General features: G+C 41.8%; 1 protein-coding gene across 1 annotated transcript in view; it reads left to right on the top strand.

Moving 5' to 3' along the window:
* c4h14orf119 (chromosome 4 C14orf119 homolog) overlaps positions 1-19,808 on the top strand; it is a 43,658-nt gene extending 23,850 nt beyond the window's left edge. The window contains exon 3 of the mRNA XM_062993942.1: positions 19,351-19,808. Coding sequence (XP_062850012.1) covers positions 19,351-19,524 — 174 coding nt within the window. The 3' untranslated portion in view covers positions 19,525-19,808. The remainder of the gene's footprint in view (positions 1-19,350) is intronic.
* Positions 19,809-22,146: the final 2,338 nt, after the last annotated feature.

Raw genomic sequence — 22,146 nt, 5'->3', positions numbered from 1 at the left:
TGTTCGTCCTCCATGCTGCTATCAGTTTGTAGCGGCTGGTATTCCTCCTCTTCGTCGTGTTTTTTGCTTTGTACAGAAGTTTGCTTCCCAATTTTGGGCATTATTGTTCCCCCTCTATATCTATAAGTCCTTTATTAGCCTTCAAGCAGTATTCGAGTTTTATCGGGTTATATTTCAATTATTATTGTCGGGAGCCTACCGTTCTATGCTGCCATCACCTCACCTGCTGGACCGGAAGTCCAGGATATTAATTTTTAACAAATTTTAGAATTATTATGTCAATTCCTTAAATTAGCCTAAAATGGCTAAGCTACACAAAAACTGACACATTTGTTCCTAAGGACAAAAAATGTCCCATTGAAAACGCAATTTTTTAACCCACCTTTATCTGAACATAAACTAATGCTTTCGTTTAGGTTAAGATTTCATTTTGAACTACTAGCTTTCAACTTTTAATTTATATATTTTTCTAACAGTTGGCACTACTTTTTCCCTTGTGGTAGAAAAAGAACCCTTTTAATAAATACCTTGAAGACTGGATTATAAGTAGAAAAAGAGGTTTAATCTTGTCTGCAGAGAAGGAACACACTGACAAGTCTCACATAGTAAACTGGGCAGTGTGCTCCTGAACAAAGGAACAGTCTTTCTTATATACATGATGACAATGCCCTCATGGCTGTGTGGGAAAGTTCACACCTTAACAGATGTTTCTTAGGTGGGGAGTAGTAACTGTTTGAAGTCAGCGGGAACAGGATTCGTAAACCTCTTGATTGCAGGCGACAGTCTTTTGCTATGTATAACTTAACATTTCTTTGTTCTTTCACATTCCCTCCTCTTTGTCATTTTATGGCAACCAAATTAACTCAACAAGTTAGCATAACTAAAAGTATAAAAGCATATAAAACAAAATTTTAAGGTAACAAAATAAAAGGGAAAAGAGAAAGAGGAAAAAAAGACATAGAATACATCCACAATAACACTCCATTTCGGGTTTAAGTCATTGCTTCGTTAATATGCCATGTAACATCACAAACAGTCCACGTCCATATAAAACATATCATCATATGTTTCTGGTTTGCAGTCCTGATTTCTGTCCAGATGTTGTTGATGCAGTCGTGCATATGCTGGAGCAGCAAGATTTTGCATGGATCTAGAAATTAAGGACTGTAAACAGTGTATTAGGCAAGGTCCAAGTAAAAAAAATATTATAATCACAACTAAAACTGGAATTAGCATTGATAGATGTGGAGCCAGCCATCCAAACATTCCATACCACATGCCCCAAGTGTCTTTCAGTGTTTCTTCCTTGGTTAAACTATTGGTTAACTGCTTAATGTTATTCAAGGCTTTAGCTATGTTTCCATCTGTGGCATCGTTTGGGGGAACATAAGTACAACATTTATCTCCTACAACCTGACATACCCCTCTTTCCTTAGCCAAAAGCATGTCTAAAGCCATTCTATTTTGCATAGCAGTCATCCTCAAAGCTGTAAGCTCTACTTTTACTCCATCTAATGCTTGCAAAGTGAAATTAGTAAACGACACTAGCTTATAATGTATGTCCTCAATAGCGTGCCACTGTTCAACTGTCCCAAACGGAGACAGTACAGATGTCCAAAACCTATGCCATTTGCTAGTTGTTTGATGCTCTATTGGTACTTCGTCATATGATCGTCTGCGTCTAATATTGGTTACGTGTACTTGAGCTGCTCGAATAATTGTAATTTGTGCCCTAAGGGGTGAGAAAGCACAGAGTCCACTCCACTCAGCCGGCAGATATATTCGTACAGTGTTTCCACAAATCCAAAACCAATCTACCAAGCCATTAGTACCCCGGTGGCTAGGAGTGGTATAGGAACCGTTAGCATTGGAGCAGTTACTATCTGTACATTCAACATAGATGACTGAGCAAGTTGACCTTGGCAGTTGCCCTACGTGTACCCTGCCTTTTCTAAGGAAACATACTGGGAACTTTAGTTCGTCAGGTAAGATTACAGGTTGTTTAAAATCTACTTGAGGTATATCCGTCACCTCACCATAGCTCTGGCAGGCATCTATACTTTGTGTGCTGTTTGGTAGGTGATCTACTCTTAGATTGTTATGAAGATATGGTTGTCGAACAAACCCAGTTATAGTTTCATGGCCCTCTAATGGTGATTGATTAGAAATTTTACTAAAAGAGGCGGCACAGATCGTCTGATTTATAGATACCATAGCTGGCTTATAGCTTCCTACTTGCTCAGTACTGTGAGGGAAAGCCGAACAAACATAACATCCGAATGGTGTGTGCAATTTAAGGCCTACCGCAGTGAAATTAGCAAACTGCCAATACGCATTCAAAGAATAGGGAATTGTGTTAGCTATCGATTTTCTAACACGTGTAGCGTTGTGGGTGTCATTGGATACTGGAACAGGAGCAGAGCACTTTACTTTAACCTGTGATCGGGTAAACTGCACAATTGGAAGCACTGTTAGACATACTAACATTAAGACACAAAAATATCTTTTCAGTCCACCCCAGCCTGGGTCGCAGAACAAATGCCATGGTCTTTCCATATAGAACTGCCCGGTAATCACAAAACAATGATAAAAACTGGAGTGTATTTAATGTCTCACTATGTGAAGGTCAGTGTCTACTCATTCCCTTCCACTATTTGTCAGCTAAGGGAAACAAAAAAAACAACTAAAAGCTGTCAAACATGGGGTTATCAGGCTATTTTTTGAGTTGTTTAAATTATCATTCAAGTGCGGACAACAATGCAATGCAGTTGATTTGTATCTGGAATCAGCTACGAGTCTACTGGCTGTGACTGTTGTTCTTCTGGCTCCGGAATTCTTCTGCAGTGGCTAGCGTGTACCCAGGTGGCTCTGCCTGTCACTTTCACAGCCGTGTAGGTTGTCAGTTGTACTTGAAATGGTCCAGTCCACCTCTGTTTATTCCATTTCGTCCTTCTGAAGTCTTTGATCACTACCCAATTCCCTGGTTTTAAGTCATGTAGTGGCCCCGTCGCTGGTGTTGGAAGGGCTTCTTTTACTTGCCTATGGATCACATTCAGAGCAGAGGACAGGTTTACACAATAATCAAGCATTTCGTCATCACATTGGTTTGCGTCTAATGGTGTGGGTTTATTTGGCCCAATTCCTGTATTTGGAGGTCTCCCGAACAGAATCTCAAATGGACTTAATCCATGTTTTGACCTTTCCCTCATTCTCATTTGCATGAGAACCAGAGGTAGCGCTTTAGTCCAGGACAATTTTGTTTCGGCACAGCACTTGGTGAGCTTGTTTTTTAGTGTGCCATTTTCCCTTTCCACAGCTCCACCGCTGGCTGGGTGATAAGCACAGTGCTGTCTTAGATCAACACCCAAGTATCGGCTGATCTGTTTCAATGCTACACTTACCCACTAGGCCTGTGGTAGCCTAGTGGGTAGGGCTTTGGGCTATCAACCGGAAGATTGGCGGTTCAAATCCAGGCTCTGCTATGTAGCCACTGTTGGGTCCTTGAGCAAGGCCCTTAACCCTGTCTGCTCCAGGGGCGCCGTAAGTTGGCTGACCCTGCGCTCTGACCCCAGCTTCCAACACCAGCTGGGATATGCGAAGAAAGAATTTCATTGTACTGTACATCTGTATATGTATATATGACAAATAAAGGATGTCTTTCTGTCTTATGAACGGAGTACCATTATCGCTAGAGATTTTACCTGGAATTCCCCATCGAGGGATGATTTCTTTAATCAGTGCCTTCGCTACAGCCTCTGAATCTTGTTTGGCTGTTGGAAATGCTTCAATCCATTTGGAGAACATGTCCACGATTACCAAACAGTATTTTTTTCCTTCACTGGGAGATAATTCAATAAAATCCATCTGTAGGTGATCAAAAGGTTTGTTTGGAACAGGGTGTGCGGCTTGTGTCATTACTCGGCCTCTGCCAGTGTTGTTGGTAACGCACACTAGACACTTTTGACAAAATTGCTGTGCATAAGATGTAAAGTTTTTTGTAAACCAATGTTTTGTAAGTGATGCAATCATCCCTGTTTTTGACACATGGTCTTTACCATGGGTCAATTTAGCGAAATACGGGAATAGATATTTTGGGAGACACGGTCTACCATCAGGGCTCAACCACGCACCATCAGAGACAATACAACCTGCTTTTTTCCACTCCTTTTTCTCTTCAGGAGTAGCTCGTTGCTGGATTTCAAAAACCTGCAGAAATGGTATGGCCTCAGAATCCTGTAAAAGGGACAAAACAGGTTTATATGGCAGTTTAGCGGCAGCTTTGGCAGCAGCGTCCGCTTTGGCATTCCCTAGTGAAACAGGATCAGATTTGTTGGTATGAGCCTCACACTTGCAAACTGCCACCTGTTTTGGAAGAAGGATAGCATCAAGCAACTGAGAAACCAAAGAGTGGTGAGCAATGTGAGTACCAGAGCTAGTTAGAAATTTCCTGTGCTTCCAAATTGTGCCAAAGTCATGGACCACTCCAAATGCATATCTACTATCTGTAAATAGTTACGGTTTTGCCTTCTGCTAATTTACATGCTTCAATTAAGGCCTGAAGTTCAGCTGCTTGTGCAGAGTAGTGTGAAGGTAAAGGACCTGATGTGACAACATCATAAGCGTTTACCACTGCAAAGCCCACTTGACTCTTGCCGGTTTCAGGGTTGCAAGAAGCTGATCCATCAACAAACAATTCCAGGTTAGAATTAGGAATTGGAACTTCCTGCAGGTCTAGCCTGGGAGAACAAAGTTCATTAGTAACCGCTACACAATCATGTGGATCGCCATCTTCCTCTGTGGGCAACAAAGTGGCAGGGTTTAAAACTGTACATCTTTTGACCGTGATATTAGGCATGTCAAGTATAACATTGTTGTACCGCAGCCATCGCTGGGTTGACAAATGTGAAGTTTTGTGTTCTAGCAGGAGCATGGAGACAGCATGTGGGACCAGCAAGGTTAATTGGGAATATCCAACCAGATCTCTGGAAGCAAGGACAGCCTTCTCAGCTGCAGCTACTGCCCGTAGACAGATAGGAAGTCCTGCTGCTACAGGATCCAATTTAGCAGAAAAATAAGCAACTGGTCTCAATCTGTCGCCATGCTTCTGGAGTAGTACAGAAACCATACAACCTTGTTTCTCGTCCACTGTCTGTGTAAAAGGTCTAGATGGGTCAGGTAGTCCTAATGTAGGTGTGGTTTGCAAAGTCAATTTCAAGTCAACAACAGCTTTTTCAGCGTTTTTAGTCCATGCCACTTTGCTGTGTGCATTGAGGCCTTGTCCATGAGCAATTTCTCTCAATGGTGCCTCCATTACTGAGTAGTTAGGGATAAAAGTCCGGCAGTAAGAACACATACCTAAAAAGGAAAGTATTTGTTTTTTGGTAATGGGCTTGGGAATTTTCTGAATAGCAGCAACCCGGTCCGACGAAATGGTTTTTCCTATCGCTGAAATGTCATGCCCTAGAAAGTGCACATTTTCCTTTACAAATTGTAATTTGGACAAGCTAGCTTTGTGGCCCTCTCTAGCAAGGTGTTGCAACAATGCCACTGTATCATTTACACATTGTTCCTGGGTAGGTGAACAAACCATGAGATCATCGACATACTGCAGTAAGGCGGACCCTTGTGTGAGCTGCAATGAGCTTAAACTTTCCCTTAACACCTGGTTGTAGATGGTTGGAGACTCGCAATAACCTTGGCATAACCTGGTGAATGTGTAAGTGGCTCCCTTAAAAGAAAATGCAAACCAAAACTGGCTATCTTTATGCATCGGAATACTGAAAAATGCATTAGCCAAATCAACAACAGAAAACCACTTACTATCAGGTGGTACTTGACTCAAAATTGTGTACGGATTTGGTACATCCGGGGCTCTAGGTACCACGGCTGCATTCACCGCCTGAAGGTCTTGGACGAATCTCCAGTCATCTGGTTCTGGCGGGCGTCTTGCCTTTTTTACTGGAAAAATAGGGCTTCGGACAGGGGAGTCTGGGCATGGCACAATGACTCCTGCTTTTAAAAGAGACTCAAATACTGGTGTTATACCTTTAGCTGCCTCAGGTTTTAATGGGTATTGTGTTTGAAATGGGCGGTGATCAGATTTTGGCTTGATTTTTACAGGCTCTCTCCCCTTAATCAACCCCACATCATACTTCCCTTTTGCCCATAAATGGTTTGGAACATCCGTTAACTTTGGGTGTATGTTAGAAGGAGACAAGTCAGTTTCATTAACACATGTGAGAATCCCCACTGTTCTGTTTGTTAACTGAACTGTTCTAATTGTGCGAACAACAACTGACAGTCTCTTTCTAAAGATTTTAAATTCTGGTAGATAAAAAATGGTAGGATTGTCTGTAGGTTCCCAGACTACATTTTGTGTAGTCATTGGGTGGGAATCACAAGCTGCCCGGATCCATGGGCCTAAATCTTGCCATTTGCCATGCTTAGGTTTTGCTAGTGGAACATGCGGCACGGAACCTAATACATTAAACAATTTTTGTTGACAACAATTTCCAGAACAGAGCAAAGAACATTCGGAGAGTTTGACAGAGCAAGCTACATTAGTTTCAGACCAATAGATGTTTTCCAGAAACAATGTTTCCTCAGGGCATCTTCTGTACCACCTTGTCTCAAAATCTACATCTGGTCCTTCACTAATATGTGCTGTGCAGTGCAACTCATTCAAAGACATAAAAACAACTTCCTTGCTGCTAACAAACTCCTTAGCCAGAGTTACAAGATAGTCAGTGACTTTAGTTACTTCATCAGGGATCTGCCATTCATAACAGTGAAATGGAATATTTTGATCATACTTGACACATGTCAATTCATGATCAACATATGACTTATCAGATATAGTAATTCCCTTCGGGGTAGAGACAAGAGTGATCCCTAGGGTACACATCAAGTCTCTTCCCATTAAATTTATTGGGCATACTAAGGAAATGAGAAACTGATGTAAAAATGTCTGTCCTGCATTCCCTACGCACTCAAGTGGCTTAGAAAAATGTTCTGTGATTGAATGACCCGTGGAACTTATCGTGTGAACTGATCTGGAACTAAGTGTAGGTTTAGGACATAATGCATTCTGTCTAATTACTGAATGTGTAGCTCCGGAATCTACTAGAAAGGTTAAGTTGGTATCTTGAACTATTAAATCAATACATGGTAGCTCAGTGAAGGGGTAGGTTGAGTATTTCACATACAGGGTACAACTTTTGTGTGTGTTTAGGGTGTGTTGTTTTGTACTTATCTGTTCCCTGTGCTGGTCCCCTTCACTGGTCTCCGCCCCTCAGTCTGCTTCAGGATACGTGATCTGGTCAGTGTTAGGATGAATCTTTTGGTTCAAAAGGTCCTGAAGAAAGCAGTCGGGAAGTCCAGAAAGTACTCTTTAAAAACACTTTATTAAGTGTAAAAATAATCTGTGAATATATATCAGAGCTAGGCCGACCGGCGCTCCTTACTCCTGCAGTCTAGAAAAACCACGTAAGAAAGAGGCCAAGCCTTTCTCCCCGCCAGTTTTTAAACTCAGCTAGGCTCCTCCTCCTTTACTGCTGGTGGAGCCAATGAAGTGTGCTAACAAGCCCCGGGCTCTGCCTCCCACCCCTTCTGTAGGAGTCAGGGAGAGAGCCTAGCCGGCGACATGTTGGACAAAAGACCACGTGGCCTGGATGTCGTAAAGCTTGGAAAATGCCGTAAAACTTCCCATATTAAATGTACGTTTTTATGTTCCGAAAAACCTAACATCAGCTTCTACAGGGGTTGGACAAAATAACTGAAACACCTGTCATTTTAGTGTGGGAGGTTTCATGGCTAAATTGGACCAGTCTGGTGGCCAATCTTCATTAATTGCACATCGCACCAGTAAGAGCAGAGTGTGAAGGTTCAATTAGCAGGGTAAGAGCACAGTTTTGCTCAAAATATTGCAATGCACACAACATTATAGGTGACATACCGGAGTTCAAAAGAGGACAAATTGTTGGTGCACGTCTTGCTGGCGCATCTGTGACCAAGACAGCAAGTCTTTGTGATGTATCAAGAGCCACGGTATCCAGGGTAATGTCAGCATACCGCCAAGAAGGACAAACCACATCCAACAGGATTAACTGTGGACTCAAGAGGAAGCTGTCTGAAAGGGATGTTCGGGTGCTAACCCGGATTGTATCCAAAAAACATAAAACCACGGCTGCCCAAATCACGGCAGAATTAAATGTGCACCTCAACTCTCCTGTTTCCACCAGAACTGTCCGTCGGGAGCTCCACAGGGTCGATATACACGGCCGGGCTGCTATAGCCAAACCTTTGGTCACTCGTGCCAATGCCAAACGTCGGTTTCAATGGTGCAAGGAGCGCAAATCTTGGGCTGTGGACAATGTGAAACATGTATTGTTCTCTGATGAGTCCACCTTTACTGTTTTCCCCACATCCGGGAGAGTTACGGTGTGGAGAAGCCCCAAAGAAGCGTACCACCCAGACTGTTGCATGCCCAGAGTGAAGCATGGGGGTGGATCAGTGATGGTTTGGGCTGCCATATCATGGCATTCCCTTGGCCCAATACTTGTGCTAGATGTGCGCGTCACTGCCAAGGACTACCGAACCATTCTGGAGGACCATGTGCATCCAATGGCGGTGCCGTGTATCAGGATGACAATGCACCAATACACACAGCAAGACTGGTGAAAGATTGGTTTGATGAACATGAAAGTGAAGTTGAACATCTCCCATGGCCTGCACAGTCACCAGATCTAAATATTATTGAGCCACTTTGAGGTGTTTTGGAGAAGCGAGTCAGGAAACGTTTTCCTCCACCAGCATCACGTAGTGACCTGGCCACTATCCTGCAAGAAGAATGGCTTAAAATCCCTCTGACCACTGTGCAGGACTTGTATATGTCATTTCCAAGACGAATTGACGCTGTATTGGCCGCAAAAGGAGGCCCTACACCATACTAATAAATTATTGTGGTCTAAAACCAGGTGTTTCAGTTATTTTGTCCAACCCCTGTATGTCCTGGTTTAAGCAGTCTCTAGCAAAATGTCCTTTCTTGCCACAGTTATAACATACTGTGTCTGGGTTGGCCTTGAAAACTCGACCAGGCCGTCCTCCACGTCTTGTTCCTCGCCCTTGACCACGTCCTCGTCCTCTGTTTACTCCTTGGAACATGGTGAGACTAGCTGCATGCAGGTCTTTGCTTCTTTTCTCTGTTTTTCTTTTTTCCCTTTCACGAACGATTTTCTTAGCATGGGTAGCATGTGCTTCAATAAGACTCAGTTTGCCTGAATCCCAAGTGATACAAATGTTCTTGACCATAGTTTGAATGTCCGGTTTTAGTCCATTTAGGAAGCTGTTTCTTAAGTGTGCTTCCCATGCAGTGATTTCAGCATCATTGATGTTGTTAGGTGGTTGAAGTCCACTGTTAGTATTGTGAACATTTGTGAGTCTTGTAAGATAGTTGTGTACAGACTCATCTTCATTTTGTTTGCAAGCAGCAATTTTGGTCATGTCCATTCTTAATGGAAAACTCTCCTTTAGTCTAGTCAACAGCTGGATAATGTATCCACGATATGTATTATTCACGTCTCTGTCCCATTCTGAGTGCTCCATTCTAACATCCGTTTCTGGAAATCCTGCTGCTGCACGTGACCAATCATTGCCCATTTTGGCCATTAGGAGGCGTCTGAGCTCAGTAGTAGTTGGTCTGAATTCTTTGCAGAAGATCAACAGTTCATCAGCAAACTTGTTACCTCCCACCTCTCTGACGTTTGGTAGGTGTGTCATGGCCTCTTTGATGTCAGCTATGGTCCATGGGCGGTGTACCAGCAATATGCCTTCGGCTCCGGCGACCTCCACCATTGGCATTTGTGTCACAGCATGTGCTTGCCTTTCTTTGTCTGGTCGAACTGGTGACGATTGTTCTTGATTTGCATCATGTCTGTAGAGTCTGCCTGTTCTGGTGTGATGTGGAGACACCTCATCCACATGGGCAAGGGTTGTTGATTCGTGGTATGGGGGAGGAGCTGTTGGTTGAGGAGTCAAGTTTGGATAGAGATGTGATGTACTGGAGGTGATTGCTCTTCTTCCTCCTTCTGATCCTCCTCTCTCTGTCTGGCTGTCTTGCACGTCCTGTTGCTGCTGAAGCTGTTCAGAAGGGTTCCTTTGCTGGCTGCGTATGGGGGCGGAGTCCAGGTCAGGGGTAGCCTGCATTTTAACACACTGAGAGACAGATGAATTTTTTCCTGCCTGCTCTACATTTTTTCTTGCCCTTATGTAGGCTTCTCTTTCCCACTCTGCAAATGCTTTCCAATTTACTACAAGTTTTTTCTTTCCCTTCTTGCTACTCTTGTATTCTCTTTCTTTTTGTTCAAGCTTTTCTTTCAATATTTCTAATTGTCTTTCACTAAAACTTCCCTTCTCTGGAAATCCACATTCTGTTATCCAATAACTTATTTGACTTACACTATCTAGTCCATAATTGACACGCATAAATTGTATATTAGGACTATCATAAGTGTTATCACATGCAGAATGTTTTTTGCTCTTGGTCTGGCCCATTTTTATTTATTTATTTTTTATTTTTTTATTTTTTTATTTTATGTAAAGAGTTAAAATTTTGAATTACTCAGTTATTACGTTACACGATATATGACCATTTAACAGGTTTTAGTGGTCTCCAACCAAAAGATAATATTTTCCAAAAATAATATACCTTAGAATGGCAAATGGCAAGTCACCAAAAGTTACAAAAACACACACGGCAATTGCTACATACACACAACACACACATACAACGATTAATACGAACATATAACACACATTCTCAAATCTACTAAGAATCCAGTCTTTTAGTTTGTGCAAGTGCTGTCTATACGCCCCGAGCTAAAGCGCGTGCCTCACAGCCACAACACGTCACGAATACTACTTGCCAACCCGTTCACAAGTTGCAGGTCCCAGACCATGCATTCAATTAAACACCCAGTGTTTAACTTATTCACCGTTGCCCTGCTAAGTTACATTCGTCAACGTAAATCCAAGTTTTATCGAGAAACTTTGGTCAAAAATCCCATTTAGTCGAGAGACGGGAAGTCTCGACCCCGAAAACCCAGTTTTCGGTAAGCTTCTAGGGGACAACGTATACACACAGTTCCACAAAACTACTTAAATCACTATTCCATTACAGAATTACTACTAAAACAAAGAAGGGTTCTCTCTCACCTGTATGAGTATGGACAGTAGCGCAGGGCAGACCATTGACGATCAGAAAATACTTCCTTTTGTCTCTAAAAAACGAGGTAAAAAGGATGAAGTGTAAGGTCTCCACGAGCGTCCTCAAGTATGTCTGTCCGTCAGGTCAAACCCAAACGACCCGGCCATCTGGGGTGCCAAAATGTGGTAGAAAAAGAACCCTTTTAATAAATACCTTGAAGACTGGATTATAAGTAGAAAAAGAGGTTTAATCTTGTCTGCAGAGAAGGAACACACTGACAAGTCTCACATAGTAAACTGGGCAGTGTGCTCCTGAACAAAGGAACAGTCTTTCTTATATACATGATGACAATGCCCTCATGGCTGTGTGGGAAAGTTCACACCTTAACAGATGTTTCTTAGGTGGGGAGTAGTAACTGTTTGAAGTCAGCGGGAACAGGATTCGTAAACCTCTTGATTGCAGGCGACAGTCTTTTGCTATGTATAACTTAACATTTCTTTGTTCTTTCACACCCTTTTAAAGCATGCATCAAAATTTCACAATTTTTACTGTTTTCTAAAAGGGTGCCTTGATAAGTGTGTGTCGCTATTGATGTTTGATAATGGTGTGTGTGTGTATGTGTCCAACTTCATAAATCTTGTCTCTTTGAAGACCACACTCTGCATTATAAACTAATTCAATAATAAAAACGATGAGTAGAGAGAACCAAAACAAAATAGGACTTTGTTTGGGCTCTCGCTCAGGTTGTATTACAGTAGTGCAGGAGTGGTCATTTTGGAGATGGCAAGTCATTACAGCACCCAGGAGGCACTGGGATTGATCATGCACTCTGAGTGTGAGAATGGCTCCTCAACCTCCTCCGAGGACTCTGAGTCTGATGGAGAGAAGGCCTCAAAGGTAGAAAATGACCAGCTGGAGTCCAACTCCAACTATCTGAAGATGACAGCAGAGAGGACATGAATGAAGCAGCGGCAGAATAGATTCAAAAAATGGCAAAATATTTTGGTCTCCCTCAAACACTGAGGCGCTCCATTACATCTCAGAAGCCAGGTTTGATCCTGGGACCTACAGTGTATCACAAAAGTGAGTACACCCCTCACATTTCTGCAAATATTTCATTATATCTTTTCATGGGACAACACTATAGACATGAAACTTGGATATAACTTAGAGTAGTCAGTGTACAGCTTGTATAGCAGTGTAGATTTACTGTCTTCTGAAAATAACTCAACACACAGCCATTAATGTCTAAATAGCTGGCAACATAAGTGAGTACACCCCACAGTGAACATGTCCCAATTGTGCCCAAATGTGTCGTTGTCCCTCCCTGGTGTCATGTGTCAAGGTCCCAGGTGTAAATGGGGAGCAGGGCTGTTAAATTTGGTGTTTTGGGTACAATTCTCTCATACTGGCCACTGGATATTCAACATGGCACCTCATGGCATAGAACTCTCTGAGGATGTTAGAAATAGAATTGTTGCTCTCCACAAAGATGGCCTGGGCTATAAGAAGATTGCTAACACCCTGAAACTGAGCTACAGCATGGTTGCCAAGGTCATACAGCGGTTTTCCAGGACAGGTTCCACTCGGAACAGGCTTCACCAGGGTCGACCAAAGAAGTTGAGTCCACGTGTTCGGCGTCATATCCAGAGTTTGGCTTTAAAAAATAGACACATGAGTGCTGCCAGCATTTCTGCAGAGGTTGAAGACGTGGGAGGTCAGCCTGTCAGTGCTCAGACCATACGCCGCACACTGCATCAACTCGGTCTGCATGGTCGTCATCCCAGAAGGAAGCTGACGCACAAGAAAGCCCGCAAACAGCTTGCTGAAGACAAGCAGTCCAAGAACATGGATTACTGGAATGCCCTGTGGTCTGACGAGACCAAGATAAACTTGTTTGGCTCAGATGGTGTCCAGCATGTGTGGCGGCGCCCTGGTGAGAAGTACCAAGACAACTGTATCTTGCCTACAGTCAAGCATGGTGGTGGTAGCATCATGGTCTTGGGCTGCATGAGTGTTGCTGGCACTGGGGAGCTGCAGTTCATTGAGGGAAACATGAATTCCAACATGTACTGTGACATTCTGAAACAGAGCATGATCCCCTCCCTTCGAAAACTGAGCCTCATGGCAGTTTTCCAACAGGATAACGACCTCAAACACAACCTCCAAGATGACAACTGCCTTGCTGAGGAAGCTGAAGGTAAAGGTGATGGACTAAACCCAATTGAGCACCTGTGGTGCATCCTCAAGTGGAAGGTGGAGGAGTTCAAGGTGTCTAACATCCACCAGCTCCGTGATGTCATCATGGAGGAGTGGAAGAGGATTCCAGTAGCAACCTGTGCAGCTCTGGTGAATTCCATGCCCAGGAGGGTTAAGGCAGTGCTGGATAATAATGGTGGTCACACAAAATATTGACACTTTGGGCACAATTTGGACATGTTCACTGTGGGGTGTACTCACTTATGTTGCCAGCCATTTAGACATTAATGGCTGTGTGTTGAGTTATTTTCAGAAGACAGTAAATCTACACTGCTATACAAGTTGTACACTGACTACTCTAAGTTATATCCAAGTTTTATTTCTATAGTGTTGTCCCATGAAAAGATATAATAAAATATTTGCAGAAATGTGAGGGGTGTACTCACTTTTGTGATACACTGTACACACTATGCCGCTGCCTGGATCAGTGATTCGACGTCCAGCTTTTTACTCTTGCTGACAGATGAAATCCTGCAGCATATTGTGGCCATGACACACCTTCATTGGAGTTGTTCAATCACAGACTGGCGAGATGTGGACACAGAGGAACTGTAGGCTTACGTAGGGCTGCTCATTTCGGCCGGTGTTTACAGGTCAAAAAATAAATCAACCCTTAGCCTCTGGCAATCCAACTGAAGTCAACCAGGGGATGAGGGTGGTCTTGGAGATGACAGATGGGCTCCAGGGACACATCATTACCTGTGACAATTTTCTCACCTCTGGCCGTGGTTGGCACAAATTACCGACACAAGCCTGAGCTTCCCCTCAATTGCTTCAGGCAAAAGCGCTCTTCTCCTCCACCTTTGCTTTTACGAAGACCCACACACTGGTCTCTTACTTCCCTTGACGGGGCAGGAATGTGCTGCTCCTAAGCACGAAACACCGTACAAGGTGGGAGGAATGCCCCACACATCAAAAAGAGAGGGTGTTTTCCCCGCTCATCAGCTGCTGCAGGGATAGGTGCAGATATGCAGGGTGCTGCTCCAGACCCCTCTCTCATTCATAAATATAAGGGCAGGAGGCAGTTCGACTTCTGCACAGACAGAAAGAGAAGAGTTTGGAGCACCTGCTGTACACTTGGAATATTCACATGCAAGGACCACATTCTGTCCGTTTGCAGCCTCGGCGCCACCTGAGCTGGACTTTCACACTCAGACATATTTATATAGCGCTTTTTACAATAGACATTGTCTCAAAGCAACTTTACAAAATCCAGGACCAACAGATACAAAAAAAAACCCTGTTGAGCAAGCCGAGGGCGACTGTGGCAAGGAAAAACTCCCTGAAAATTACAGGAAGAAACCTTGAGAGGAACCTGACTCAGCAGGGCCCATCCTTCTTGGGTGGCCAGGAGGATACTTTAAATAAATACACGATTTACACAGAACATACGAACACAGAATTAAATGATCTAAAAGTTATAACTGGTAATAAATAGATAAATAATAATAGAGTTTTTCTTCGCTGTAGTCTTCAATAATGTCTGTAGTGATTTCTTGTCATTCTTGGTGCAATTACTCCAGACCAGTCACATCCGGCAGGAGCAGCATAGTTGTCACGGCAGTCTCGACTTTAATCCTTAACCTCGGCGGGTGAACAGGTTTCCATCAGAATGCCTTTGGAGTAAAACAACAAAGAATGTAGTTAATAATGTACAATGCGAGTTGAGTAAAACAGTTTTACAGAGAGTTTTAGACTCCGGCAGCCCTAATTATTACAGCATAACTAAAAGGGAGAGCGAGCAGGTGTCTGTCTGTCTCTCTCGCCCTCTTTGTCTCTCCCCCTTTCCCTTACTTGCTCTCTCTCTCTCGCCCTCTCCCCCTTTTTGGTTTACTCATTTAAATTAAAAAAGATATATTTTTACAGCGGTTTTTGGCAAGCGGCCATTTTTTGTCCTTAAAAAATGGAAAAATGGACTCACTTGAGTGTGAGTTTGGCTTTTAATCTGACACTGCAAAAAAAAAAAAAAATGCACCAAAATCAATGTTGCTGCCAATCATTGACCCACCTCAGGGCCTAATAATAATAATTATCAAATGCTCCTTGAAATGTATTTTATGGAAATTATTTTTGTTTTTTGTTTTTCGTTTTTCTATGAAAAACAGTGGTGCTATGTAAACAAACTGGCATGTAAAGGATTAAAAAAATCCAAAAATATCATTAATATTTGGTATGTATGTTTAAGGCAGAAGTAGATTTAAAAGTTTGACTCATTTAAAGGGAAAAAAATATTAATGTATGATGTTTTTACAGCAGTTTTTGGGAAGTGGCCATTTTTTGTCCTTAGGGACAAATGCGTCAGAATATTAAAGGATCTCTTAAAGGTTAAATCATTCCAGCAAGCCAGCAAGAGAATATTTGCAGGCTGCAATGCCATATTAACTGTCATTAAGTGTTTTAGTATGCCAAGGCTGTTTAAATATAGTCTAAATTACAAGTATTTTATTGAGTGTGAACTCAATTTTATCATTAATAAACTTGCCTATAATTAATGTTGCCATTGGTTCCATCTTAAAACACAAAGCCTGACACTCAGCAGCAACGCATGCGAACAGGTGGTGGGAAAATGACACTTAGCTCATTTTCATTATGAATTTATTTAACATTTATTATGCCCGAATGTAAGCCTAAAACAAGATGGACCCTGCAACAAAAAAAAGAAAGAAAAAACGTGAACATTGCGGTTGTGACAGTTGCTTGGCATGCCCTGCAGTATTGCAAAATTGCGGTTACCGCGACAGCCCTACTTGAGATTTCATTGTGCCCTGCACAGATTCAAGACACCCTGTGCCAGATGCAGCAAAGCAGCCCCAAAACATAACCAAGCCTCCACCATGTTTCACAGTAGGTACAATGTTCTTTTCTTTGTATGCTTCATTTTTGTATCTGTGAACATAGAGCTGATGTGACTTGCCAAAAAGCTCCAGTTTTGTCTCATCTGTCCAAAGGACATTCTCCCAGAAGCTTTGTGGCTTGTCAATATACATTTTGGCAAATTCCAGTCTTGCTTTTTTATGATTTGCTTTCAACAGTGATTTCCTCCTCAGTCGTCTTTCATTAAGTCCACTTTGACTAAAACAGAGACGGATGGTGCGATCTGACACTGATGTTCCTTGACCTTGGAGTTCACCTCTAATCTCTTTGGAAGTTGTTCTGGGCTCTTTGGTTACCATTTGTATTATCCGTCTCTTCAATTTATCAATTTTTTCTCTTGCGGCCATGTCCAGGGAGGTTGGCTACAGTCCCGTAGACCTTAAACTTCTGAATAATATGTGCAGCTGTACACATGCAACAGGAACATCAAGCTGCTTGGAGATGGTCTTATAGCCTTTACCTTTAACATGTTTGTCTATAATTTTCTTTCTAATCTCCTGAGACAACTCTCACCTTAGCTTTCTGTGGTCCATGTTCAGATACCAAACAGCACAGTAACTACTTTTCACCCTTTAAATAGGCAGACTGACTGATTACAAGTTTAAAGACAACTGTGATGCTAATTACAGGACACACCTTAGGTTAACATGTCCCTATGGTCCCCACAGTACATTTTTATTTATTATTACCTTTGTCAGTCTCAAGTTATTTCAGTGACCATTGTGGGTTTTTCTTTCTTTAATGGAAGGGTACCAACAATTTTGTCCACGTGTGTACATTATTAGTGTGATTGCAGTAGGCAATCAGACTATTGTTATTCGATAGTCATATTATTATTAGTGTGATTGCAGTAGGCAATCAGACTATTGTTATTCGATAGTCATATTATTATTAGTGTGATTGCAGTAGGCAATCACACTATTGTTATTCGATAGTCATATTAATATTCTTTTTATTTTTATTATTCCACCTGTTTCTTGTCCGGTTAACTCGCCCCGCTGTTTTCGAGATATCGACGCCGTTCCAACGCCAAATCGTCCGGCCCGTTTGACGTGGGCTTGTATACAGCTTTTGGATCCGCCCACCCGTTCACCCGCCACGCCCGCTTTTGTAGCGTTTTTTGGTCCCATTGACTTCCATTCATTTTCTAAAAAGTTTGAGATATCGACGCCGTTCCAATTCTAAATCGTCCAGCCCGTTAATGCCACCACTTCTTAAAGAAAGCTTTAGGATCCGCCCGCCCATTAGCCCGCCACGCCTATTTCTTTGCGTTTTTTGGCCAAATTGTCAGCCTTTTTTCATCCACAATTCTCGAAATATCGACACCGTTCCAACTCTAAAACGTCCAGCCCGTGAATGACATCAATGCTTCTTTACAGCTTTTGGATCCACCCGCCCGTTTGCCCGCCACGCCCGTTTTTTTGTCCCATTCACTTCTTCATTTTTTAGAAATTTCGAGATATCGACACCGTTCCAACTGTAAATCATCCGGGCAGTTAATGACACCCCAACCTGGATACAGCATGGGAATACACAGCCCCACCTGCCTGCCACACCCGTTTTTTTAAATTTTTTTAGATATTAGTGCCGTTTCAACTCTAAATCGTCTGGCCCATTCATGACACTGGGACATGGATGCAATTTTTGGATAGGCACACCCGCCCGCCCGCCACTCCCGTGTTTTTCCATTTTGAGATATCGACACCGTTCCGACTCTAAATCGTCCGGCCCGTTGATGCCGCTCCCGACTTAGATACAGCATTTGGATACACATGCACGACCGCCCGCCCGCCACGCCGCAATCACACTCGCATTTTCTCCAGAAATGCAATCTCTAGTTATTATTCTGCTCGTTTTTGTCTGCGTTTCTTCGTCCGCAGTTTTCGAGATATCGACCCCGTTCCAACGCCAAATCGTCTGGCCCATATGGGAATAGAGCGTTTGTATACAGCTTTTGGATCCGCCTGCCCGTTTGCCCGCCACGCCCGTTTTCCCCAAAAAGAATTTCCCATAGACTTCCATTCATTTTAGAAAAATTTTGAGATATCGATGCCGTTCCAACTCTAAATCGTCCGGGCTATTAACAACACCACTTCTTGAAGAAAGCTTTAGGATCCGGCCGCCCGTTTGCCCACCACGCCCGCTTTTAACCGTTTTTGGCCAAATTGTCTGGCTTTATTTTCTACAATTTTCAAGATATCGACACCGTTCCAACTCTAAATTGTCCGGCCTGTAAATGACAACAATGCTTCTTTACAGCTTTTGGATCCACCCGCCCGTTCGCCCGCCACACCTGTTTTTTTTTGTCCCATTCACTTCCATTCATTTTTTGGAAATTTCGAGATATCAATGCCGTTCCAACTGTAAATTATCCGTGCAGTTAATGACACCCCAACTTGGATACAGCATGGTCATACACAGCCCCGCCCGCCTGCCACGCCCGTTTTTTTAATATTTCGAGATATCAACGCCGTTCCAACTCTAAATTGTTTAGCCCACTGATGACACCCCGACTTGGATGCAATTTTCAGGCAATTTTCAGGCCCAAATCGTCAGGCCCATTGATGACACCGGGACATGGATGCAATTTTTGGATAGGCACGCCCGCCACGCCCGTTTTTTTACATTTCGAGATATCGAAGCTGTTCCGACTCTAAATTGTCCGGCCCGTTGATGCCGCTACCGACTTAGATACAGCATTTGGATACGCGCGCACGCCCGCCCGCTACGCTGCAATCACACTCGCATTTTCTCCGGAAATGCAATCTCTAGTTAATGCTGTTAACTTGTTTAAAAATTAAAGCTGGGTTTCTTGGTTCTTTTTATTATTATATACTCACTTTTTATTACTTAGCTTTTCTGACATTTAGCTTTTGTTTTTGTAACTGTTGAATTTAAAAGACATTATTTACTGCAAGGAACCCAAACAAAATTTTCCTAAATGTTGAGTTACCCAAAAATATACACATGTGCTGTGTTGTATAACAGTTCCTTGTTTCCCTTCTGCTCTTCAGGTAAAGGACCGCCCACCCAACATTTTCGAATGTCAAATAAGGCTGTGGACCCAGTGGTTTGAGTCATGGAGCGAAGAGGAGAGAAATGCATTCTTGACCAATCTGGAAGAAAAAGATCCAAATTTTGTTGCTCAGTTTTTTAGAGAATTAGCTAGTACTGCAGGAAATTATTAAAAAATGCTAAAAGGTCACATTAAGGAAAGGCTTTTTACAAAACCTTTCCTGTTAATTCGACATTGTTGTCATTTTATGTTGATCATTTCTGTGAATTTGATTGTGCCCCTGTGTATGTCAAGTCACAGAAAAAAGTTTGTTAACCACTAATATACACTCTTTCTCTTTACTTTTTTTTTTTTTTACATGTGTCTTTCCAACAAAATTAGAATTTGTAGTAAATTTGTTTTCATTCACAAATATTGTTACCTGTTGAAAACATGAATAAAATTAACTGGAAAAGACATTCTTGATTGCATATCCTTTTGGTCTTTCATTCATAAGAAGGCTGAATACAATTAAAAAAATTGTAAAGGTAAAAAACCTTGCTCAAGGACCCAGCCTAAGCAGTGGCTGGGCTTGGTAGGCTTATTAGGCTAGTACCTCATTGTACGAGGACTGGAATGGCCATGGCAAAACCTTAATTCTCTGCCAGTTAGCCATTTCAATTATTATTGCAATACGGTCCAATTTAGAAGTAGTTTCTACCCGACTGCCATCAGACTTCTGAACAGAACAAATTAACCCAAATCTGATACATATTTTTATCTAAAGGTATATCATGTGCAATATCGTAATATCTTAACGTGCAATAACGAAATGTGCAATAACGCAATGTGCAATAATTATCATTATGTATAATCACTGAATTTTTTTGCATGTGCAATACTTAATAACTACTATGTGCAATATTTATATATTTATTTATTTAGTTATTTTTTTATTTCATTACTGTTTTATATATACTCTATTTTAAACCTGCGGTGTTTTTAGCATGAACCAATGCACATAATTTCATTTTTTCTATACACTTTGGTGTACAGTGAAATGACAGTAAATCTTAAATCTTGATTTTAGGTTTAGATTTTAACCTCCAATCATATTTACTATCTACTAATGGGTAGCTAGTAATAAAAGGAATAAAACATGTTTTTAGGGGTCTGCGTTGCGAGGACACTGATCCTGCCAAGGGGTTAGAGAAACAAATTGTTAAATAGATTAAATAAAACATATTAAGCCAAGTAATTGTAATCATGATTTGGAACAAAACCAGCAGCCATTATAAGCTGTGTCTTTGAGGAACAAAGATGGAAAGAGGATCTCCAGTTTGTCAGCAAATGCATGACAATTTTTTTAAAAATGTTTAAAAACAATATTTTTTAAAGAAAGCCTGGAAGCGTGATCTCTGATCCCTTAGACTACACTGCATCAGGAATTATCATTCATCAATAGCTGATATAACCACATGGACAAGGAAGTACTTTTACAAACAGGTACAATTACAAGAAGATATCTTTTCCAGGGACATCCCTGCATTTTTCAACAAGACAATGCAAAACCTCATGCTGCACACAATGGCTGTGGAGGAAGAGGGTACGTACTGGACTGCCTTCCTGCAGTCCTCAATAAAGAATGTGTTAAGAATTTTAAAACAAAAAATATGACAACCCTGTGCTGTTGCAGATGTGTTTGCATGAGGAATGGGACAAAATAACACTAGCAACACATTACTTTGTATCCTGGGTGCAAAAATATCTTGTGTTGTGAGAATGAATGGCATAATTACAAAATGGTAAATGCTTTACTGTACAAACCTTTCTGGTGTTGAAGGCCTGAAGTGCAGAAATGGATGTGTATTAACAAATAAAGTTGACCAGACAACATAAAATATCTAGTTTGCATTACAATTAAAGTCAAACTAAATGTAAGGAAACAAAAAAAATTTCCATACTGTTGCAACTTTTTTTCTGATTTGGGGTTGTATTTGACAAGGAAATATATTAATGCTGTGGTAAAAACGGTATGGTAAAAAATGCTGTGGTAAGAATTAATGCTGTGGTAATCACTGTTTTCCTGCAATAAAACCAGCTGTGTGGCAAAAATGTGTTATTAGTATTTAAGTAGCTGGAATAAAATATTTTTAGAAGGGTAAAGAGAGTACCAGAGAGTGAGCATTAGGTGGCTTCCATCCCTAAAATTTCAAAGATGTTTCATAAGAACAAGGTCACGCAGCAGACCGGAAAAGAGCAAAAATGACTCTTCACTGACCGGAAGAGTCATTTTTGAATGCCAGCAAGGCTGGAATCATGCAGATGTGTCTTTGTAAATAACGCATGGCCTCTGGCCTAACCTCATTTATCAGCCTGTCCATGACCATTTTAAACTTGAAAGGACTCCGAGCTAACTCTTGATGCAGTCCCACTACCACTTTAAACCTGTCTGTCATTTCTACTGCCCATCTCACTACTGTTCGACTTTCCTCATACATATCCTGCACCACCCATACATACAGTGTATCACAAAAGTGAGTACACCCCTCACATTTCTGCAAATATTTCATTATATCTTTTCATGGGACAACACTATAGACATGAAACTTGGATATAACTTAGAGTAGTCAGTGTACAGCTTGTATAGCAGTGTAGATTTACTGTCTTCTGAAAATAACTCAACACACAGCCATTAATGTCTAAATAGCTGGCAACATAAGTGAGTACACCCCACAGTGAACGTGTCCCAATTGTGCCCAAATGTGTCGTTGTCCCTCCCTGGTGTCATGTGTCAAGGTCCCAGGTGTAAATG

The sequence above is a fragment of the Trichomycterus rosablanca genome, chromosome 4 (assembly GCF_030014385.1).
Source record: "Trichomycterus rosablanca isolate fTriRos1 chromosome 4, fTriRos1.hap1, whole genome shotgun sequence".
In the NCBI taxonomy this organism is placed as follows: domain Eukaryota; kingdom Metazoa; phylum Chordata; class Actinopteri; order Siluriformes; family Trichomycteridae; genus Trichomycterus; species Trichomycterus rosablanca.
This window is presented reverse-complemented; position numbering and strand designations above follow the sequence as displayed.